General features: G+C 42.9%; 3 protein-coding genes across 7 annotated transcripts; 1 reads left to right on the forward strand and 2 right to left on the reverse strand.

Annotated features, from left to right (window-relative positions):
- The first annotated feature begins 381 nt into the window (after positions 1 to 381).
- Positions 382 to 13699, forward strand: LOC121197661 (TOG array regulator of axonemal microtubules protein 1). Of its 4 annotated transcripts, none has more exons than XM_041061360.1 (23): positions 382 to 576; positions 1170 to 2345; positions 4066 to 4132; positions 5699 to 5827; positions 5998 to 6261; positions 6381 to 6664; positions 6871 to 7094; positions 7545 to 7648; positions 7739 to 7903; positions 7998 to 8063; positions 8395 to 8561; positions 8660 to 8831; positions 9016 to 9252; positions 9683 to 9806; positions 10062 to 10167; positions 10476 to 10711; positions 10864 to 11022; positions 11171 to 11297; positions 11391 to 11506; positions 11642 to 11825; positions 11918 to 12137; positions 12232 to 12318; positions 12414 to 13699. In XM_041061360.1, the coding sequence occupies exons 2-23, from the start codon at positions 1314 to 1316 to the stop codon at positions 12665 to 12667; spliced, it is 4524 nt and encodes a 1507-aa protein (XP_040917294.1). In that variant the 5' UTR covers positions 382 to 576; positions 1170 to 1313; the 3' UTR covers positions 12668 to 13699. The 4 variants fall into 4 exon arrangements, with proteins under 4 accessions (XP_040917294.1, XP_040917296.1, XP_040917297.1 ...); XM_041061362.1 differs by having other exon boundaries at positions 7548 to 7648; XM_041061363.1 differs by having other exon boundaries at positions 6381 to 6430.
- A 139-nt stretch (positions 13700 to 13838) lies between these two features.
- On the reverse strand, positions 13839 to 19021 carry ccdc28b (coiled-coil domain containing 28B). Of its 2 annotated transcripts, none has more exons than XR_005896196.1 (6): positions 18822 to 19021; positions 17248 to 17581; positions 16850 to 17019; positions 16448 to 16602; positions 15615 to 16243; positions 13839 to 15482 (listed from the first exon to the last, which is right to left on the reverse strand). XR_005896196.1 is itself a non-coding variant. In XM_041059932.1 (6 exons), the coding sequence occupies exons 2-6, from the start codon at positions 17481 to 17483 to the stop codon at positions 15428 to 15430; spliced, it is 639 nt and encodes a 212-aa protein (XP_040915866.1). In that variant the 5' UTR covers positions 17484 to 17581; positions 18822 to 19021; the 3' UTR covers positions 13839 to 15427. The 2 variants fall into 2 exon arrangements, 1 of the variants encoding a protein (XP_040915866.1); XM_041059932.1 differs by having other exon boundaries at positions 15615 to 15637.
- Positions 19022 to 20019: 998 nt separating this feature from the next.
- Positions 20020 to 23896, reverse strand: tmem39b (transmembrane protein 39B). Its single transcript, XM_041059908.1, has 9 exons — positions 23729 to 23896; positions 22881 to 23078; positions 22572 to 22791; positions 22287 to 22370; positions 21764 to 21918; positions 21014 to 21347; positions 20737 to 20924; positions 20519 to 20639; positions 20020 to 20390 (listed from the first exon to the last, which is right to left on the reverse strand). The coding sequence occupies exons 2-9, from the start codon at positions 23009 to 23011 to the stop codon at positions 20157 to 20159; spliced, it is 1467 nt and encodes a 488-aa protein (XP_040915842.1). The 5' UTR covers positions 23012 to 23078; positions 23729 to 23896; the 3' UTR covers positions 20020 to 20156.
- Positions 23897 to 23985: the final 89 nt, after the last annotated feature.

Below are 23985 nucleotides of genomic sequence, written 5' to 3' on the forward strand. Positions count from 1 at the left end.
TTATATTATTATGTGAAATTTATTAAAATAACTATAATAAATGTAAAACTCTTGCTCCACAGTATGGGTGCAGGAGAGCACTTCGTAAATCATTATTCTAAGGCAGTTCACTTTATTTGTGTTTTTTTGAAGTGCTCTCTAAACCAGATGGAAGCGCACACATCGAACTCTAAGAATGTTCATGTAACATGCAGTTTAAGTCCTGTTATATTTTAATTTCTAGACCGTGCCTCGCTCTCTGTTTATCCCAGTCTGCTCTGCAGCTCGGTGATGATGATGCCGCCTGGAGGAGCCTGGAACTCGCGTCACCATGGAAGCGCTCAGTTTGCGACATTTATTCGCCATTTTGCTGCCGCGGTGTGTGTCTGTCTGCGAGTATGTGTGTGTGTGTGGGCTCCTCTCGATGTGAATACCTCTGTAGCTCCCAAACACTCCATATATCACCAGCTAAAACAACCAGTGAAAATGTCTGGACTTAGACAACCGTAGCTGCCGAAGCATGACATGGAAATTTGGACGACGTAACATTAGATAGTCTCGTCGAGCGTCACCGAAGAGGACGAGGAGAAATGCAAGGTCTGTTTTCTTGGTGTTTTTCTAACTTTGCTAGCCCACAGTCAGCCACCACTATCCACCAACACAATTAGCGGAGCAGCGAGTTAGCTTAGCACCGTTTGAGCGGTGTTGCAGTTAGCAAAGGTTTTAGGTAGCTAGCTAACTAATTAGGCTGCTTAACGGTAACGAGTAGTCAGGGACTGATTGTAAGCCCACTGAAGGCGTTACTTAGAACCGTATAACAGGCTAAGACTCCGGTCAGCACACTTGGTAACTGACGTTACAAAAGCAGGGAATAACACAACATACAGCGGTAAAGGTTATCGCCGCTGTTCTGCTGATAACTACCGCGCCTGACAGCCACAAGTGGTTGTGTCCGTGCCCCTTTTAATCTAACGTAGTTCATGGTGATCGATCGGGATGGTAAGGAGCAACAACACACTCCCTCAGGTAAAAAAAAAAAAAGTACCGTTACGAAGCCCAGTGTTGAAACATGTTCAAATACATTATTGCCGAGGCTGTCTCCATGCATTTTGATCCTCATAGCGTGCAAATGGGAATTAGTTCAGCCCAGTTCTCTGCTCTTGTTGATTTTCTCTGTTTTGCTTTCACAGCTTGACAAACAGGAGAGTGGTTTTCCATCTCCAACCACTCAGGATGAAAGCACTAATTAAAAAGGAGGAATATTATTGTCCTCACGGGATTGTGCTTGCTTCTTTGGATTCTCAGATTTGACCACATCCATAAGACCATCAATAATGATACCTGGATTGATCTCCCAGGAGTTACACCATCAGCTTCTGGACCCGAAGAATTACCAAAATCGCACAAATGGGGTGGAAAAGCTCAAACACATCCTCTCAGAAGTGGACATTAAGTCAGTCCCATCTGATAGTATTGAGGACTTCATAAATTTTCTTCCCCGACTTCTGGATGACAGTAATTTTAAAGTGTTGTACAGCACCTTACAAGTTTTAAACTTACTCATTCAGAAGTTAGATACCAGTGCAAACAAATATTTCAAACACTTGGTCTTAGTGGCTCTCAAGGCCCTCGGGGACACTCGCACCATCACCAGGAATGAATACATGAATGTGTTTCGACAGCTGATGAAAACTGTTGCACCACAACAAGTATTAGATCTTGTAATCGGCAACTTGAAGCACAAAAATTCAAGGGTTCGGGAAGATGTCCTTAACATCATTATGGCAGCTATGCTCACTCATCCTAGGAAAGATTTCAACATCCCCAAGCTTTGTTTTGAGGTTGCACCATATCTGGCAGACAGCAAAAGGAAAGTCCGTCACGCTGCCCTTGAACTGTTTGCCGTTTTTGACTATTGCCTTGACACAGGAAAAAAGCAGCCTCTGATGAAAGCTGTGGACATGGTTGAGCTTAATGAGGATGCAGAGGGTCTTATGGCAGCTGTACAGGCAAGACGAGCAAGGCATGTCCTTCCGAAACTCTCCTCAGAGGGTATAGTGGAATATGGCTTAGTAGTGCCCAAACCAGGACAGCGGTGCTCACTGCAGTATGGCTCGGGAGCCGATCTGGACTGGGTGATGAACGGAGGGCGGATAAGCAGCGCCAGGAGCCACAGAACTGAACCGGACTGTGACCGATTGTATGGCTATGGCAGCTTAGGCTCTCTCACTGATGACCTTCCACTTCAAAGGAGGATTGTCAGCGCAGGTAAAGGGAAAAACAAACTACCCTGGGAGATGTCAAGCTTCTCATCCACCGAGAATGACCAGCAATGCAGTACACCTAATGGAAAGTGCTCTGAGCAGGTGGGGTCTGTCATGCTATATTCTCACTTATCTTTTGTTATAATTAAGCCCTCTGGGAACTTTCCCCAGTTTGGCATTTACTTTTACTAATTTTATGATTCACTGTCAAAATAAAACATAGAGCTTAGAGGTATAATCAGGTATGCTGGAGGTTAGATTATCCAGCTACCAGTGTTTGACGTTGATGAAGCAGCTATTGACTCAGTAAGCAGTGTTCACCTTTTTCATTGAAGGGACTTTTAAAAATAGTCGTTGAGATCCAAAGCAATTAGGGCTTAATCAGTCATTTGTTCTCTGCCTGTACAGAGGTTCTAGGAGCACCCGAGTGTTTTTCATATTGACTCTGAAATTACAGAGCATCTCAGCTGCCAGGCAGTTATGTCAATTTGCCCCCAATCAGTTAACAAGTGCAGACACTGCAAAGAACATGAAAGGAGTTGTTGTGGATGGTGCACTGGATATCTTTGCTTCCTTTTTAGAAATTAATCATCTTGGCAATTTCTGCAGGGTCAGTTTTTTTTTTTGCCTTTTTACTCTGTTGTTAGAACAAGCTGAGTCACACCTAAATGAACCAGTCCAAAGAGACTAAATATATCTTAGAGGTGGCACTTTCCTCAGTGACAGTTTGGAGGAGAGGGACAGATTTATCTTCTACATCGTATTATACAGTTCTGTGGTGTCCTTTTCAACCACCTCTCAGTCTATATATGATTTTCATTAATGCATTCTTATTAATGCATAACACACATTTCATTAGAAATATGTTGGGTTTTTTTTTTTTTAGAAATTAATCAGTATCTTGAAAATGTGGCTCTCAATTCTTTATAAACAGAGAGAGATAGAGGGGAACAGATAGGTAAACACCAGTATCACTGACACTCTTCCTGGAAGAAATACAGCGGGTGACTCATTTCCCTGCACAGTGACACGGCAAAGAGGAGAATCCATTGTCGTGAAAATACGCCTTGACAGTTGGGGTCAGCCTACCACTTTGCCGTGTTAAAGGATGTATTCTGGAACATTTACTGCTTCACATTTTATTGGCATACAAACTAGAATGAAACATTAAACATAAGCTATTATCAGCTCTGTTCTAATAATGGCCATTGGTTGTGTTTCATGAGGTATTAATTGACCATATTTGTTCTGGAAACTATCATCCAGCTTAGAGCCTCAGTTTGGAAAAACGTTCTGTTTACAGCAGTGTCCGTTTCCCAGCAACCTCATTACCACACAGCACACTTAGTGAAGGGGGCGTGAAACATAATTGGAAATATCACAGGGTTATGCTTGTAAAACATGGTTTATTTACTGCTGTAGTGTTGATTGCAATCTCAACAAGTGCTCTGCAATGACTTTCGATCAGATGTAGGGAGGAGAGCTAACCCCAGCAACACTCACTCGCTCAAAGCATGCACCACTGCCAAAATCTGTCATAACCCTCTCTATGGTTCATTTATCTGTGATCAAAATTTCAGAGGTTGCGTGGCGACAGTAAAACTTTAATGAGAACAGTAGAGGTCATATACATTAAGTTAAGATCCACCCAAAGGCCAGTGTCTGTTGTCTGAGCGGGCCAAATATCTGCTACACTGCTTTGTTCAGACCAGTGGATGGAATTACACTGAGGCCCCTGTTATGTTTAAGGATTGTTGTACATCAGTTATTTGAACTTCATCCTCTAATTTTTGCAATTAAATAATTTTCTGCACATCCATAGGTGGCCAGCGAGGATTTCCTTCCTATGTCCAGGAAGCTGAGTCCAGAGACCTATATACCCAGTTTTAGTAAGTGCCAATATTTCCTTCTCATAACATGATGCTCACATTATTTCCCGATGAGGTGACAAGTGCAGTTGAATGGTTGTCATGGTCAGCTTCAGCTGGACTGAAATTAGAGCAGCTTTAAATTGGATTAGCATGCTGAGTCAGTGGAGTCACCGTGCCACATGTCACCAAAAGCCCTGAGATGAGCACAGTTGCATGGCAGATAAGTGTCATACTACTCTCACAACATGCCAGAGGAGACCATTATGCTAATGATTTTGTTATCTAATTATTGTATCTCTTAATTCAGATGAGCTTAAGAGCATGGCTTGATCATTTCCCTTCTTCTGGAATATTTGTTTAGAGGCTTAAATTAATGTTTTACAAGGCTAGAGAAGCTCTACAAATCTGTCATTTTACTAGTAAACAAGATAAAATGTTCTTTATTGTTGCCAGCAGCACTTCCCCTAATACACAGAGTAAACAGACCATGACACGTGATGGAGGCTAATTGTGAAAGATTATTTTCAGCCCTAAAGAGAATGTAGTGAATATCAGAGGGCAGCATGTTGCACTATGCCAGCTTCAGTAGAGAATCTAGCCTAGCAAATGTGTGACATTACTGCTGTTATGACTGTGGCGAGGCTTTTGCAGGTTTATAACAGCCTGTCAGTGCGATCAAGTTAGAGATAACCTGCTAGAAGCTTTCCTAAACTGACAACTCCTCAGTTTCAGCAAGAGCAGTGAAAAAATAAAAGTAGAAGTCCAAAGATGAAAGGGAAATATCCAGAATGTGTACAGTACTCTTTATGAAGGGAAAGGCTTTCTTTGATGTAATTATGCTTGACAGAATGTCATGCTTTGAAAATATTTCTCACATCAGATTCAATATTGGATTGTATCTCCTCAACTCATTGGCTGTTTGATGTTGACTACACTACAAAGGGATTACTTCCAGTGATCCTACTATATCTTATGTAATCAGGACACATGCGAGTGCTAATCTGAAAATTGAGATTAGTAGTGTGGCGTGTGTACCAAGGATATTTGAATGCAGTGTGGTTTTCCATGCCCCATGAAAGTCAATTATGTGCCTTGCTAAATTTTTCCACTCTTGTATAACATTACTACGTAAATGCCCAGTTTTTGTAGCTGCCCCTCTGTGGCGTTCTCTCAGCATAAGGCTCCGTGTGTCTGTGCTCACAGGAGCAACTAGACTAAACTTTTTGAATTTCTGGCTGGAAAGTTTGCAAGCTGTGTTTACCACTCCAGTTAGTTCTAAGTTTAATCTGAATTTAAGGATTGTTTACGAAGATATCTAAATCATGTATTAAATAAAGGTTTGCAGATCGTCCTGGAAAGAGATTTGTCAACAGTTTTAAATGTCTTCCCTATGATACCATGAGATCAAATATATAACAGGAAAGATTGGATTGATCATTTATGATTTGTCCAACCTTTATATGGTTCAGACTCCTTTTTTAAATTATGGGCTTCCGGGCGGATTGATTCTCTCAATTACTGTTTGAGTAATTTGCAAGCCTTGTAGATTTGTAATCAAAATGGCAAAATATACTTTACATCTAGGTTCTGCAGAACCACAGAAGCCACAGTTCTCTAGAAGGAGGGAGTCTCCTTCACGCCTCAGGAGAAGTGGAAGCCTCAACTTAGATCCTGACATCTTTAAATCTACCAGCCTCTCTGACCCAGATGTTGGTAAGAAGTTATTACCTTAAAAAGATTTGCAGAAGTTATACTAAGAACTCTGGTTGCAGTAAAAACAAATTTTAACCTTCAGCCAAACATGAACCATATCACCACCTTGCTACCTTTTACCACACCCAGTTTTTTCTTGGTTCCTGATGTGTGAATACCCTGTCTCACAGTGGCACCCAAGGGGCGCATGCTCCCCAGGAACCCCAGTGTTGAGCGCACGTTTTCCCTCCCCTCTAATCCCACCACATCCGGCTCCTTCCTACTGCCTTCCTACCCACTGGCTACACTCCCTGGAGGCATGCTTACTCCAACGCTCTCCCGCCATCACGGAGACCCCTCCTTGTCAATGTCCAACACCTGGCCCAACAAGAGAGAGAACAGCCCTCACCAGCGAGACACCAGCCCCTGGAGAGACACAGCAGGCACAGCAAAGGGTAAACTAGTAAAAAGACATTAGTCGATATATATTTGGTTTGTCTGCCGAATGTGAAAATTTTGTGGCGTCTGTTGTTTATCATCATGTTGGCTGTCTTCCCTGTTCTTCCCCCTCCAGGAGACCAGTTATCTAGCAGATGCTCTCCCAGGCCTATTCGCGCCTCCCTTGTGAGTTCTTCCTCCACTTCATCATTCCGCCGGGCTCTGAGCAGCACCAGGGCAACTCTCTCTATCTCACCAGTAGTCCCTCCAGTAGAACAGGCCCAGTCTCATAATGGCCAGAGGTCCAATGCTCCTGGCAGCCCTCAGAACCAACAGCTAGAAAAGAGCCTTCACCTGGACCCTGACAGCTTCAGTGCAGTGCAAGATCCTCTAGAGGATGATCCTCTAGACATGCAGGAGGTCAGCAAACTCTTTTTTTTCCTTAGAAAGACAAAGGTGGAAAAAGTAGGACACTGAAAGTTCCAACTCTGCATGTGAGAGTTCTTAAAGAAACAAGTTCTTAAAGTCACGAGGGCCCAGTTTGCTTGTCCAGGTGGTCGAAGTTTGGTTCCATTAATAATAGTCCTTTCCATGCTCATATGTGCCAATTTGTGTGTTGCTCACAGATGCTAAACTCTCTGCGCTCACTGCGCAATAGTGCTGCCAAGAAGAGGGCCAAAGTGAGCCTTAGCAGTCCAGATCCAGACAGCCCCGATTCTGCTGTGAGGTTAGACCTGGGTCTGGACTCACCATCACACACTTCTCCGAAGCTTACCAGCTCAGCCAGTGAAAGTGGTCTTTCCAGTCTGAGCTCGGTTGCCAACTTGAACTCCAATGGCATCAAAGCCAGGTAAAGGATTCTGCTTTTTGTGAATACTGGGTATAATATTTTTCCACTACTTCATATATGAGGTCATCATTGTGTCTGTCTTTGAGTTGACTCATTCTTTAAATAGAATAACATGAGATCATGAAAAAAGCCTTTTTTTTTAATTATTAATTTTTTTTTTTTTTTTTTTTTACAGAGATGAAAAAAGCCTTATACTTCTACCACAGGTTTCTCTAGTTGACTAAATAATCAGATTTTATCTTGGTGCAACTTTGTACAGTATATTATAACATTAGTTGTCTCAAGTCCGGCCTGGTGTTTAATTTTTGGAGCACTTTACCTTCTCACAGACCTACTGAGTTAAAGCAGTGGTAAACTGGTATTGATCTGGTGTTGTGTGACAGTGTGTTGAACTGTGCTGAGTAGTTTCACAGCGTAATTTCTCACTTTCTCACTTGTCACATCTGTCAGCAGTCCTGGAAACTCTGCCTCTTCAGGAATGAAACCTCGCATTGCAAGAGTGCCTTCTGCAAAACTGAGGTCTTCTGTGTCCATGGACTTCAGCAGCCTTCAAGGTATAAAAGGGGTGAAGGGGGTTTGCCCACTCTGTTGCACTGGGTTGTATTCTATTTACATCTCATCTGTTTTTTTTCTGCTTTGTCAAGGTTTGACTCAGAGAAACGAACTGTCACCTGAGGTGGGTGTTGTTGGGCAGAAAGTCACATACTCGAACGGCACAATCAAAACTGAGGAGGAGACAACAGGTCCCTCCCCTCCGTTGGTCAAACCTGTCTTTCGTGAATCAGTCAGAGGCCTGAAGCCTGCCAGAGGTCAGTCAGCAGTGACAGTGGATTCACCTGGTAATAATATTTTGTGGGCTTAAATAATTAACTCAATCAGTAAATCCTCTCCTTTGATCTTTAGCATCACAGAGCCACAGCAGCAGGAACTCACCGGGCACAGACATGCCTGAAGGAGTCATTGGAAGAGGTCAGTTTGTACAAGACACAAATCATTGGTCGGTTGTCCCATATTTTTGCTTTCTTACTGAGATAGTGTCTTTGTGCTGTTGTACAGCAGACTCAAAGGTAAGATGTCTTGTTTCCCAAAGTCTTTCTCAAGTTACAAAGAAACACTATGAAATACAGTTTTCATTTTCTAGTGAAGCTCTTGAATACAAAGATGCGATTCCCATCCTGTTTGCAGTTAAATTGTTTGAAAAGGAAGTAGATCTTACTACTAATTTCTTTTTCAGTTCAGACTGTCATGTCCACCTTTTCAGTCATGCATTTAAGTTGTCTGCATCTCTCACACTTCTCAGGCATGTTTGGCACTGCGGTATCCAGCCGTCCAGGAGACGCCTTGTCACTTGAGCAGGGTGAATCAGTAGCCAGACCCCCCACTGATCCCTCAGCTGGCATTTACAGCCACGCTGTGTCTGGCAGTCACTTAGACAGTGATGACAGCCCACGTCCAGATGAGCTTAAGGTTAGTCACACTTTGTCCACCAAATCATAGTACACCATTAGAAGGTTTTCCACTCACCAAAGTACCACCTGGTGTGTTTTCTACTGATGCATGTGCAGGAGAGGGTGAAGAATGCTAGGTTCAGCCGGGACAGGATGCGGCTGCAGCATCTGGATCAGCACGAGAGGCAGTCCGGTCAGGGGGAAAACACACGAGACAGAATCCGCCACCGTGTCAGACAGATGCTGTCTGATTCACCTACAGAAGAGAACAAAGCAGTAGTCATCAAAGGTAAGAGAAAGTTCTGGAAACAAGAACAAACAATATGTGTTTCTTCTTATATTGGTATCGATTTCTGAGTTTAAGTAGCTCATTTTACTTTTCCTGATTTTTACTGTTGGTTTATACATGAACTTTTCCAAGACCTTTTAGCTCTTCACCTAAATTACCACACCTTTTTCTTTTTTTGTTGTAGATCTGCATCTGAACGGCAACACACTGACTTCCACCAAAACAGACCGTCTCTCTGATGAGTCCCCTCTCAACCCCACCAGCCCTGTCAGCCCACCAGGACCCCAAAGCCCCATCAAGTGCTTCACTCCACCCCACCAGCCAAGCCCCCCCACAGTGCCCCCGAACCCCAAAAACCTCTCGCGGCTTAGGAGGGCTCCTAGTCTCAGCAGAACCCGACCTTCATTGTCACATAGCTCAGGTTGGTTGATCTAAAAAGCCAACACTTCACCTGCACGCTGCACCAAATGCCAAGCTCTGACATCTAGTTTTATCAACCAAACAAATGTCCTTGTGTATCTTTTATTATGTTGCCCTGTGTAATCTCTCAGCGGGTGTGACACTGGCATGCAATTTAGCAGTGTTCCAGTGCATTACAAATAGATGAACCAGTACTTTAACAGGCCTTTGTTTATAGAAAATGCTGGTGCATTAATTAGGCTGTCAGAGCCATCAGAGCATGGGTGAATAAGATGTTTGCTTCGGTTAATGTGCCACAATCCTTTGTTTTGACAACCTGCCGTTAATGCACCGCCACCCACACATGCTACTTGTTTTCAGACAGATAGAGATGCAACATGAAACCGAATCTCAGTGTCTGTGTGTTGTGTGGTGTCTGATGGGCCTTTCAGATGAGCTGTCCCCTGGCACTATGGGGCACAAGAAAAATCTCTCAGAGTCTCCGGAGCTGTGTCCGTTTTCCAAACCTGACCTAGCACTGACACAGAGCTTCAACCTGCTGAACTCTGAGGACTGGTGAGAAACACTCAATCTCTTGTATGGATAACTCAAATTTAGGGGTCCAACATCATTTTTCTGAAACATAGGATCGCATGAAAACCTAAAGATTTAACACTATCCCACTAAACCTATAGATTTATAGCTTTTTATAATGTCCAGCCACTTCCAACACATTCTATTTAACAGAAGCCAGTATCTTTAAATGTGATCAAGAAAGTACCAAAACAATACCAAATGGCTGCCAACTGTGTCCTTTTTTTTCCAATTCAGGGAGAAGAAGATTGAGGGTCTGACGTTCCTGCGCTCTCTGGCCCACTACCACTCAGACACACTCCAGAGCAGGCTTCATGATGTCTGCCTGTCTCTCATTCAAGAGGTAGCATAACTTGTTGGATAACACTCCCACATCATTTCTACATGTTTTCAATGTGCTGCCTTACTCCATCTGAACTAGAACTGCCTCTCTCCTAATTTAAATGTTCATATCTCATTTTGCAGATCAGTTTCATTTGTCATCTCAGTAATTACAGAGTATATATTCTCTGTCTTGGCTATCTGGTACTTTTGTAAAATTCTTACTGTTTTTTGCCAGATAGATAATTTTACTCTCTCTCCATGTCCTGCTGTTTGATGCTGGAATTCTGTTGTTTGCCCTGGAGCATTAATAAGGTTCATCCTCTTCAGGTGAAGAACCTCCGGTCTGGTGTGTCCAGGGTTGCAGTGTGTACTCTGGGTGACCTGTACACACACATGCAGAAGGCGATGGACCAGGAGCTAGAGGGGACAGTTAAAGCTTTACTGCACAAGGCTGGGGAGAGCAACGCCTTCATTAGGCAAGATGTTGATGCAGCACTGGATTGCATGGTGCAGCACTGCACCCCCACTCGTAGCATCAATGCTCTGCTCACTGGAGGGCTCAGGTTAGTACGCATGCTGCAGCATATACACACATAGTGAATTTGGAATCGCTGTTGGTACTTTGCCCTATTATTATTATTTTTTTTTTTTTAATAAATATTGAAAAAAAATGTTGAATATTTGATTGCTGAATTGGTTTGCCCTCCACTGGCAGTCACCTCAACGCAGTGGTGAGAAAATGCACTGCTCAGCATCTGGCCAATCTGGTAGAGAAGGTTGGTGCTGCCCGTCTTCTCTCTGGGGCAAAAGATCTCACGGACAGAATATTACCTGCTGTCACCAAACTCGCACAAGACTCCTCACAGGAAGCCAGGTAAGTTTCTACGACTCTTTCATGGTTGTACACAAAGATGTGTCCTTAAGTTTTCGATTGCTGAGAAGCCATAAGTCATAAGTAAGACAGAGGCTCGTAACATTGGGACTCAGTGTCTGAGTAATTATTACAACGGTTCCTCCCACAGGTACTTTGGGCGTCGAATGCTGCTGTCCCTGTCATCCCACCCCGACTTCGACAAGATCCTGGAGAAATATATCCCCACCAAAGACCTGCCAACTGTCAGAGACACTGTCTTAACTCTCAAGACAAAGGTGCAACGTTTGTTCCTCTATGCATTTACAACACTGGTGTTTCTGGTACATGCTGCACTCTCATCTTACCTGGAGATTGTGGGTTATTTTTAGGGTCTTGGCGAGATGCCGCAAGACACTCAGTCAGCCAGGGGTAGACGCTCCCTCCCAGGCAGTGGCACAGTCAGGGCCTCATCTCTCACCAGGGAGCCTCTCAACCAGACCAACAGGTGGGTGTGAATATCAGGCACTACAGCAGAGGTGCCTGTAAACAATACGTTCAGCCTTTTAAGCAGAGCTTTTTGTAGCTTTCACAGACATGTATATAAAGGAAAAGCATTTAATGTATTCTGCTTCATCTACAGGGAGTCCAATAGCCATTACAGCTGTAGATCTCAGACACAGAGTATTGCAGACAAGACTGAATACATCAAGCAGATCTCAGGTCTGCTGGGTTCAAAGGACTTCAGAGAGAGGATCAAGGGAATCGACCAGCTGGTGGCTGACTGCCAGCGCAACCCCAACATGGTCATCAATAGTATATTCCCAGTTAGTACAAGCATTTTTAAAAAAAAATCATGTTCTTTGTCATAGTTTTCAGCCGCCATCATACTATTCTGTTTCGGTTTTTCTTCTGCCAGGTGTTTGATGCCTTCAAGGCCCGGCTGCAGGAGTCCAACAGCAAGGTCAACCTGTATGCCCTTGAGTCACTACAGAAAATCATCCACTTGATGAAGGACAACCTGTCACAAGTGGTCAACATCCTGGTCCCAGCAATCGTGGACAATCACCTCAACTCCAAGAACAATGCCATCTACTCTGCTGCTATTGGAGCCATTAATGCACTTATCTTAAATCTCGGTACTCATTTCAAGCATTCCGATTTTTGGTGAAATTTTACATCTGATTTGGAAAATTTGATTTCATATTGTAATTTTCTTTGTTTCCATGACAGATAACATACTCCTTCTACAGCCTTTCTGCACCAAGGCTCAGTTTTTAAGTGGCAAAGCAAAGGTGGATCTTATCGAAAAGGTTGCAGGTACGTCTGTCGTGATTATTCTGAAAGCTGTAATAAGTTCTGACCTCCACTCTCTGATTGGTTTCTCTGACCACTTTCTCACTTTCTATTTCCAGATCTTGTGACAGAGCTCTACCCTCGCAAACCCCAGGTGGTGGAGCAGAAAGTGTTGCCCTTGTTGTGGCACCTACTGGGCACCTCTACCCACAGCGGCACCATTCATGGCCGGGGCGGAAGCGTGAGGGGTGCTACCGCCAACCTGTGCCAAGCGCTTTACGCCCAGATGGGGTCCAGCCTGAGTGAGTGTGCTGCCTCCCAGCCTGCCAACGTCCACAAAGGTTTAAACGAGTTCCTGAGGACCTTATCCTAATGGTAAAGCCGAGTCCAAACACAACCAAATGTTGGAAGAGAAGAACAGTAACACTGACCTTACTTGAAAACAGAGATGTTCTACATTTCTTATAGTGCCTGCACTTTTATATCAATAAAGAGAAAGTTCTTAAAAATTAGGAGCTCTTAATTCTTATCTCAGTGAGATTTCCTCTGGTACAGAAACATGGACAATGTAACATACTGACATCAGGTCTTACACTTACTCAACCTGCTCTCTTTGCACTTTGAAAAGGTAGCTCATTATCATGAAAGACGTCATGAGTTTTACATTATTTCATCCTATGACTGTCATTGCTTTTTTTTTTCTTCATTATCTATAAACATGTACTGTAGACAAATCAGAGACACTATTGCAGAATGTAAGATTGCAATGCACAAAAGGAAGAGGAAGAAGACAGGGAACTGAAAGGTGTATATTTTTGCTGTTTCATCAAAAGTGATGTGATATTTTTAAGCTGTCTTATGTAGTTGTTATGATGATTTGTGAATTGAGATTAACAAGAATAGTACAAAACACTTTTGTACAGCTCAAATGTGTATTTGCACAGTATTAATCGTACGCTGTATGATGGTACAGTTTATAATTTATCTATTGTGTAATGGTTTAAAGGTCCTGTTTATGATGTGCTGAGTTGATACTGTTCGTTTTTTTTTTTTTGTTTTTGGGGTTTTTTTGTGCATGACCAAAATTTACTGGCAGGATCAAAATTGTTTATTTTTGTTAAGGAGATATATATGTACACCGATGCCTAGATCACAGTTGGGTTCTAACTAATGCTGCTGGATGGAACCAGCGTGAAAGGAAAAGGAGTTCTGCTCTACTCCTGTGGCTGCCTGAGAAACAGTGAAGGCCCAGATCTGATTTTGTCTCTGTAATAGTGCCAGTCTTCAAGTAGCCTTTTAATTCATCTATTGTTAAATTATATCAAACTTGCTTGTGAACAAGAGCAAAGACAGATCGACCTATAAATAAAGTGTTTTATTTCTGTAAAACTAACTTCCAGGTGCCTCCTTCAGATTTTAAAGGGAGAGAGGGGGTTGCGGGAAATGAGTCACAGCTACATTTTACTGTTTTTCAAGATGAATTTTGAATGACATTTTATCCAAGAAACACACATTATTATGCCTTTTACCTAATATGCCTTTATTCATGGATACAGTCACTGAATACACATGAGAACACACAAATTTTCTGTTGTGACTGTGTCTAATTCTTATGGCATGTTGTGTAAAGCTAACGGTAGTCTGCGTTCTGGTGAATTACCCCTCTGAATATGTAAACTAACAAAAAATAGCAGTCTATGGTCTTTGATGGACTAACCAGAATGAGAAAGGTATCACATGTTCCAAGGCCTTGGAAAAGAGGTAGGCTTAGCGAGCAGTACAATTTTTTAAAATAACTAAATGCGCCAGTGCTTCGATCTTTCAGATTGAACGCTTATATCACTTTAATTGGCTTGTCGGGGATTAAATACTATGGCCAAGGTAATGTTGCTGCCAAGTTTGGAGTTTAAATGCAATGGAAATCATAATCTCAGCCCCTAAATCTTTTAACCATGAAAGTAGCTGCCATTCTGAAATGGTACTGCACAGAGATTTGTGCCAGCTGCATCACTCTGTGGATGTGCTATCCATCACAGTGTCATGAGAGACAAGTGAATGCCTTCCTGTGTCAGAGTGGACAAACTCCCTGTGTAAATTAAACGATTCAAGTAGGGGATTTTACAGCATTTCAGTAGCAGGGTGGACTAGTTTGTGCTTGGAGGGATGCTGCTACCGGGCTCTAATTCACAAATGTAACTATAAATAAAACCTAAAGGCAATCCTGAAGAAGCACTGACAGAACAGACAAAATCATCCTACTTAAATTATTTTAAACCATCAAAGTCTGCAAATACAGTAGCTGAACTGCACATTGGCAAAACATCTTTAGTCATTTTCCAAACAGTATAAGTTAATCAAACATACATTTTGTACATTAGGTCTCCTCACATAGTCCCTTTTAAAATGCACAATTATAAGAAACGGTCACCCAGAGATTAAATCCAACCCAGTTTTCCAGTATTAAACATTTAGCAAAGATATAAAAATGAGAGAGTGCACTGAGAATAATAGCAAAAGGTGAAAACTCCCTTTTAACTTCAGAGATAACCACAGTGATGTGGTCAACATGGGCCAACTATGTTTGCTACTTGCTACGTAAGTGTGGCTCACGTTTTATACCTTTTCTGACAAAGACATGTACCATCTAAAATTATGGAAAGGACTGAGCATAACATGACATTGAAAAAACACAATATAAAGTCTTAAACTCTCATGAAATGTGCTTTTCGTAATGGAAAACAGAACCAACAACCACACTCACTTGGATTCAATTATTTGATACCAAATGATGTAATTACTAACTGAAGCCAAGTAAAATGATGCCACAAAAATGTTTTTTTTAACACACAATGTTTTCTTCTCCTGCAACTGGGAAGTAAACCCTCTGATCGCTTCTTGTGCCATGAATGAGGGGTTTATGATTTTTGGTTGAGTGTTCATTTAATGCTCCGCTGCTTTGAGTCACTGTATCATTCCCTCGGCTTCATTGACCGAATGGAAAAAAAAATAGCCCCTCCTCTGGATCTTTCCATTCTGTTACTAAGGCAGCTGGATCAATGCCATGGCAACCTGGACTGGTTAGATGCTGGGGGAAGATGAGTGTGTCGGTCGCCGTCCTCCACACCTCACTTTGTCAGGGACCAGATGTCTTGGGCAGGTCCTGGTTCTCAGCCAAGTGGAGCTTTTGTCTAGGACGCGAACACATTAAGGATTCACACCGAAGGACTTTGAACTGAAAACATTATTCAAATCCAGCATCCATGCCTGGAGTGCTGTGTGACTTCCCATAAATAAACAGATATTTAATTAGAAAAGGATACATTGAGGTGCTGAGCTCCTCCAGCTGCAGAAAACAAAGGAACACATGGATGAGAGGTTGTGTCGAAAATACAAACAGCCAAAAATAGGAACTGAAGTGATACTGCAAGGCACTAAATGGGATCATATTACATAATAGCCTGTGTGTGTGTGTGTCACGTCGATATCTGAATGAAGTTCCCATCGTTCAACTACAATGTTTACAAAAGCAAATGGTCAGCTTCCCTTACCTACACAAAGGAAAGTCACTTCACAGCCCATCTGCTCTGAGGCACAGTTACCCACTGCTGTTAGAGCTAGCAAGTGTTCCTGGCATCAGTGTCTGCAGTGAGCTGAAGGCTTGTTCTCACATCCCTCACACACACACACACACACACACAGCACTGCAGCTTCCCCACAGTGAGCATACCAGCCCCAGGCGTGGGTAACTAGGAGCCACACAACACGCTAACAATAGAAACTCTTTCAAGGCATTCTTGGACTGCACATCACTGTTTGTGCTGGATAATATTTAACACTTGGACATACTGGTAGCTCAGCAGAGCATGTGATAACAATTTTAATACCAGTACAGAGCAACATGGGCTGTCTTCATTACACAGTATTGTCCAGTCTATTGGAAGGTTCACAGCTAAAAGTAAAAGAAAGGAAAAGGAAAAGATAAGAAAATAAAATGTTCTTATACATGGCTGTAAAGTCTGACAGATACTTATTACAGTCCACCAGACTAGTCAAACTCGTTTTAGATGTAGAAATGTATATAGCTTTATGACCTGGTGAAAGCTGAGGTTATGTGTGAGAAGGGTGACCCTCTGCTGCTGTGGTTTGTGCTTACGTTACTGAGCAGGTGTTCCAGGTTGTGGTCAGAGGCGCACTTCCTCTGGTCCTCTGAAAGCTCCTCCACGTGACTGTCGAGGCTGAAGTGCAATCGCGCCAGCTTCTCCTGCATCTCGCGCACATGCTCCAGCTGCTCAAAGGAGCACACCTTACCTAGGAAAACAGAGGGGTTAAACCAGAGAGGTGTGACTTCACCATAGCATAAAGTGTCATCCCTTTTGGTTGCAGGAGAATTACAGCAAAGTCATAAGTATTTCCATGGCAGCAGATGTGTAAAAATAGCATTGCCGCTATTTGATTTCAGTCTGATTCATGTAACAAAGCCGCTTTTCAAATGGCTTTATTTCCAGCCCGTAACTGAATATTCCCTCGGTGGCCTTTCTAACCAAGGTTATCTTACCGAACGCCTGTAGTTTGCCTGAGTGGAAGTCGTTGAGGAGGTTGAGGAGCCCTCCCTCCATTTCTCTCACGTCTGAGACATCTGTGAGAAATGAGTGCTGCAAGGGTGAAGACTGGACTACTTTACTGGGCCCTGCTGGCTGGGGGGCCCTGGGCTTCTCCTTATGGGGCCTGAGGAAAAACAGAAAACATCATGATCTCTGGCAGCCTGTCTCCTCTATTTCTGCTGTTGTGAAATTTCCCAGAAGGGATTTGATAACCCTTAAATTGAGACTTTGATGATATACATTTTTCTATTTAGGTAGTTATGTGTTTGAAAATGAATAATGGGACAAAAAAGCAAAAAGCATTTTCAGCAGCTGTTATAAATACAGTTTTCTGATACTCGCAGATACAAACCTGGTGGTCTTTGGTGGAGCTACGACGGCTGTGAACACCTCTTTGGGCTGTCCTGGTGCTCCTATGGACCTCTTATATTTGCCTCTGTTCTTGGGGGAGGGAGGCTGCGGCAGGCCGAGAGAGAAGGTGGCACTTTTGCTGGCAGGCAGGACGGAGAGTTTGCGGGGGTTTATGGGGGGAGGCGGGGGCTGCGGGAGAGACACCTTTGGACTGCGCTTCTTGCGTTTGTCTTCCATTATTTATTTCTTTTAATCTTTTTTTTTTTTTTTTTTCAGTGAAGCCCTCTGGGGCAAGATGAGGGGGCACGCTCTGCCCGACTGGTGTACAGGATGTCCTGAAACAACAAAGGCAGGTTAGTTCAAAAGCAGCAGCCTTCCCTTCCTGTGCCAAAATTAGTGCTGCAGCTCAGCATTCTCCACACTGCAGGAAAAACAAGCATTTAGTAATGCTTTCATTAGTTTAACAGCATCCCCGTGGAATCACAACAACATATCTGGCATGGAAATAACCACAGCAACAGTGGGAGTTACTACATTTTAATAAGAAGTAACAGTGAGGAAGAGCGTACCACTAACCTACCTACCTAAATGGGATTGCATCTGTTTGAAAGTTTTTAATGGAAGCAACTTCCGGCTTTTGCTTCCCTGGTGTAAAAAAGTGGGAGTGAAACAGTAGCCTGGAAAAATATATTTAGAGCAGCCTCAGAGTGGAAAGACCTTAGAGCATATGTGTGAAGTGAAGTGTTAGTGTTTTGAGGGCATCAGTCAAACCCAACAAACCAAAATAACATTTTAAAGAAGCCTCTCTACAACTGACAATACTGTTGCACAAAGATTCAGAACCTCACAAGACCTTATAGAACCTTATGCAAATGGACTTAATGTGCATCTCTTTCAGTCAAATGGCTGAATGAGAAAATCAATGTACTGCATTCTTGAGACTTATCTATAGTAGGTCAGTGGACTTTAAAAGCTCTAACCCTCCATCTATTTACTCTAAGTGACTAAAAAAATAGAACACATTTGTAATGCAGGGTAATCCACTGAAACATCCAACAAATAAAATACTTAACATAAATTAAGTTCCCAAAAGGTACAGTAGTATTATAAGACTTATTTGGTTTGTTTGGAGTAGTTTTAGACCACATTATTCCTATAGCTCTTAGCAGTTTTGCAGTGGTTATTGTGCCATGTAACTGTTACAGCAGCAGAGTCGTTGTTTATGGCATGTCAGTATTAAGCCAAGTGTTTACATTAATGCTATTATAACATCGGCACAGGGCCTAAATAAGGCTTCATCGCATCACAACAAATGAAATCACCGTTGTAACATCTCCTGAACACTGCGCCAGCCTCCGTTCAAAGTACAATCCAAAGATGGCCACTACAGTCATACACAAAGCCAACTTTATACGCCTAAAATCCTTCTTCACTTGGATTATATCACTACTGTAGAATATATGATTTAAGGACATTATGCAGACAGTAGTTTGTTACACCGTACTGTTACATCCAGTACGAGAGAAGACAGATAAACCAGATTTATCGTCTACGACTGACACAAATAAGACTTACCGTATCAATTACGCACCACAGAAAAAAAACCCGACTGGGCACAGCATTACATTTCTCTTCCAGGGATTTAAAACGTGCAGGTACGCTTTATATGAATTAACCTTTCTAAACAATATAACATAATGTTGAATTGTCCCCGCGGCAGCCGTGTAAATTACTGATGAAATGTAAAGCGCGGCATCGATGCGCTTAGCTCGTGCGGAGCTGTCGTCTTTTTCTCTCTTAAAGGGCCAGTGCGCCCCTCCGCGTGCCCGGGGAGAGGGAGCAGATCTGCGGGTCAGCGCCGACTGTTCACTCGGTGCATGGAGCGGGATGCTGCGTACCGCTGAACACCCATCAGCTGCTGCTGGTTCTTTGCAAATATCCTCCTTATATCTCTTACTATAGGCTGGAGGGAGATACTCGAGACCTGAGCATAATACAGACAGGCCACACGGTGAGGCCAATGTTGTCCATCTGTCTATTTACATGTATTTCACTGACATCTTCATATATGAGTCACTGGCAGCTCTGTTGATGGTCAACAAATAAGCGCCTTCCCTCGTAACTTCAAGGGCCTTACCTCTGATTCCTCATTTATAGACATACACTGCCTGTGAAAACAGTCGTGCAGTGCCTTCTGCCAAGTCCGTTTTATTATACTGTATAGTGTACAACAACACAACAGCACCCATTATCCTTACAGCCTCAAATAAAAGTGGAGTTTGAAAAACATAGGCTTTACGTACGCAGTGAGGTTCTAACATAATTCCCTTAGTAAAAGACTGACTTGCATTATGGGAATTGTAGGACCCAGCATTTCCTGAGCTCCCATTTTATAGTGACTTATCTCAGCCTGTGTTGCATTGGTTTAACACATTCTTTCCAACATCTGACTCAGGCACTATCGCCAGCTTTACGAAAAGTGAAATACTATGGATGCAGACAGGTCATGATCATTTGACATTTATAAACAACTTAATATCTAAAATTCAACTTCAAACCACTTCAATTCAGTTAGTTTTAGTCAGTGATATTTGAATTTCAACATTTAGTGCTCTGTTAATAAGATTAAGATTCTTACAGTCTGTCTTTGTCTCCATATCAGCATTTCGCACCTATTTGCTAATGAAAATTTCATTTTGAAACACAGAGGCCTCTTGTGGCGAGAGTGGAAACTTGTTTTAGAACCAAATAAAACTCAAACAAACCTTTAAAGTAATACAAAAATATTTCTTTTTATTATGGCAGATCAGAACAAAAACGTGACACGAAATGCAGTTTATAGAAAAAATACAGAGCTCTTAGGCATGTTTGTCTTGTTCCAAAGTGAATGTGACAAACAATAACTTAAGTCTAACTGACTTTCTGGTCCGACGAGCTGTTTGAGTAAGAATATGCCTTTCCTAGGACTATTCTGTCTCTGAGAAGTTTGAAGAAGGCGTAGTAGTTGCTGAAGAGAATCAGAGCCAGCGATATTGTCTGATGCCACTTCTCTGAGCATATCAGTGAGTAGAGCTGGTAGAATATCATGGCACCTTCCAGGATGATGAGTATGTTAAGAATTCGTAAAGGCTTGTTGAAGAAGAACTGGGGGATGGAAAAAGACAGGATGCTGTCAGTAATTAAAGTCCGTGCAAATGGCCGCCTCTTTAAAACACCACAAATGAAATCTCCAAGTCTGCTTCCACAGGACCTGTTCATTTAGGAATACTCACGTAGAAGCGATAATGGGACACGTCTGATGGAACTGCGACATTATAGTGGCCCATGGCCTTGTAGACATTCTTATTATGTTTGACCAGGACTCCCTGAGGCCACATGTACTCTTCTGTCCAGCTGTGCAAAACGAGGTAGAAGAACGAGATCAAAATCTGACTAAAATAAAATCCAAACAAACTTAAGAGTCCAGTAATAAACTACGAGGTGTACGTACATGTGCTGAAGGACGTTGGAGCAGAGTGAGGGGTCCACTTTCTGCCAGCAGCCCAGGTGAGCTGCAGCTTTGTGAAGCAGGTCACAGTATCGAGGTGGCAACAAGTGCCTCATGAGAATGACCGACGTACTGACTGACACCAGGATGAACAGTTCACAAGACCAGTGCTTGTCCACATACTGTGTACTCTGCAGGAAAATATACAGGTGGAAGGATATTAAGATTCTGAGCAGCATTATTACAGCGTACTGAATGCTTAAATCCTACAGTTTCTCACCTTGACAAACCAGACAGGTACAAAGGCCACATAGTAAGCACTGAGCATTGAGCTGACCAGCACCTCCTTCATCCTCCAGTTGAAGTCCACCTTCAGGTACTCCACCTCCTTGCGGATGAGGTCCGGGGAGAGGCAGCAGGCGTGTGTTGGCATGGCCTGGACGCCGTACAGCTGGCTGGTGTGCTGCTTCCACGTCTCCTTCAGCACAGTCAGGTAGTCCCTGCCCCGGCCCACGCTGCCCACCTCCTTGGAGCCGATGCTGGCGATGGGCGAGAGCGGACCTGCTCTCCGGAAGTCACAGTTCAGCCGGAAGAACGGAATATACATCCCAAATCTGTGGGACACAATGACTCGATTTAACTTTTCCTGGAGCTGAGGCCTTTGCATGTAGATGGAATTACACCACTACCGCCAGAGTAATACTGCCAAAATATAGGTTAATGATACCATATATATATATATATATATATATATATATATATTGTTCACATAGAAGCATCCAAACAGCATAAGCTCCCAGGGCTGCCAGGAAATGAGGGGGTACATCATTGTAGCTCGATTTAAAGCTGCATTAAGTTATTAATATTTCATAAACCAAATGTTACAAAGCAGTGCTTCAACTGAAGGCTGCACTACAGTGCTCTAGAGTTTAACAAAATACCAAACATAAACAAACAAGATTTGAATGATGACTTTCATCATGTGGCTGCTATGAATTTGAGTCCCTTTGTTCTTCCTAAAGATACTTACGGGTAGCAGAGAAAGAGCAGGCTGAGGACAGAATACGTTCGGAAGAGGTAAATAAGGGATCGGCACAAGCTCCAGCCTGTCAGTGTTAGCACAGCAAACCGAGCCATCACTAAAAAGATGGAATGTGGGAAGGAGAGTTTCCCACTTTGTGATGCCTGGAGGAGAGAAGAGGAGGCAGAGAGACATTAGAGTTACATGCAGACACTTTTATTCATCATAGACACACAACCAAAGATGTATGAGAGCAAGAAACAAATGGGCAGAGTAAAAGTAAAAAGCCACTGGCAAAACTCTTCAAATGCACGTTTTCTTGAGAATTTCTGAAAGCAGAGGTGACTGTCTGGACTTGTAAACACAATGCAAGACCTGTTTCACAAATTCCAGTATCTGCTTATGCAGCTTTGCTTTTATTTTCATTTACAGAAAAACAGAAGTTGAGCTAATTATAGGCTTCAAAAATTTTATTCAGCACTTCCAAGTGTAAAAAAGAGTGACATTTTGAAGTTGAAATTAGATTTCTTACCTCTTTGACAATTGCTGCAATTAATCTCCTTGCCAGTATGATGATGGTGAACACCAGCATGTTATAATCGATGAGGTGGAAATTCTGTAAATACCAAGATTAATTCAGAATTATTGCTCCCACTCTCCACAAAACAGTGGCCTAAAACACATACAGCAAAACATACAAACTTCAAAAACAACTGTGATGGATTAATCTCCTGTAGTCCATATAAAGTCTTATAAACAACTGATATCTAATACTCCTACATGATCAACAGTCACCACCTGACTATTGAGCACTCACCAATGATGTGTGTGAGGGAGGGTGTGATGGGGGGTACCACCATACAGTCTTGTAGATGTTGACATAGTGGACAAAGAGGGCAATGAGGTGGCAGAAGAAAAGATGGAGCTCAAACAGCACGTTGCAATCCACAGACAGCTCTGGGATCTTGCAGTGCTTCAGAGGAACCACCGTCTGAGCAGCCAGCGGGGGGCTGGACATGCATGTTCCAGACCCATTCCTGCAGACAGAACAGAGGACGTAGAGAATCCTGAAGAAACCATTAAAAAGGTTTAGTGATCACGAGCAGTGTATCAGAATGTGACTAACCTCGTACGAGATCGCACCCCTGTGACCGGGGAACTGGTCGAGTGGTTGCCATTGCTGACCGAGCCTGGTTCACTGCTTAGTGGAGGTCTGCAGTACGTGGTGCGGTTAGCCCCTCTCCTTCCACCAGCCATCGCAAACACACCCACGGCTCGCTTCTCTCAGCTACGTGTCTAGTTATGTTATTTCTTTCCTTTGTACCTGTTCACAAGAAGTAAGCAGGTGAGACTGAGCAGACTGGGAGGAAAGACTCAATGAGTGATTGTTATAAATGATTGAAATCAGCTGGGGGCGTGTATCAAGTAAGACAGAATTTCATGGCAGAGCATCAGTAATGAAATGATATTTGGGTCAGTGGCTGGACTTGACACAGAGCTGATAATGAAAGGTGTGGTGCACGGAGCCAAAACAAACACCACATAAATGCCTCGCTGAAATTTTAACATTTCACTGCCACCAGAAACAAACGCATCCAATGACCTGCATTAATTCTCCCTCACACATATGCAGCACAAACTTTTAACTTGAAAGTACTTCGCACTGTCTGCATGCAAACCCTTTAATATGGTGCAAGTTTTACGGAAGCTGACATTACAAGCTAGCCTCTTAGCTACATCATTTGCTCACTTCCCAGATCAAATATTTCGCAGGAGCCGTTTACATTTGAGACATGAGGCAGCCTGCGGAAAAACAGCATGGACCTATACAATGAGGGACGGACCCCAGCGTGACCGCCAAGACCATGCTTCAATAAATACAAAGATTGAGGCCTAGGCTAACGGTACGTCTGGCTAGCTACCTAGCTTCCAACCAACCTACCAAACAGGCTAGACAAGAAAATGTAAGCTTACCAGAGACAGCGTCTGTCGTCTGTTAGATGCTGCTCTGTCGCATAGATAATGGCTTAAACGTAACAAATTTTCCAGTTATTTACTGAAATGCTAGCGTCTTGCTCACTGATATCAGCCAAGACAGTCATTGTTGATGTGAAACTAGCCGCTGATAGATGGGGGCGCGGATGTGTTAGCGACCTGTGGGAGGAGAGTGACTTAAAGGGACATTCCGCCGCAGCAAGGCAGGGACAGGCAGGGACAGCAGTGTGTTTAGA

This window comes from Toxotes jaculatrix, chromosome 17, assembly GCF_017976425.1.
Source record: "Toxotes jaculatrix isolate fToxJac2 chromosome 17, fToxJac2.pri, whole genome shotgun sequence".
NCBI classification, from domain to species: domain Eukaryota; kingdom Metazoa; phylum Chordata; class Actinopteri; family Toxotidae; genus Toxotes; species Toxotes jaculatrix.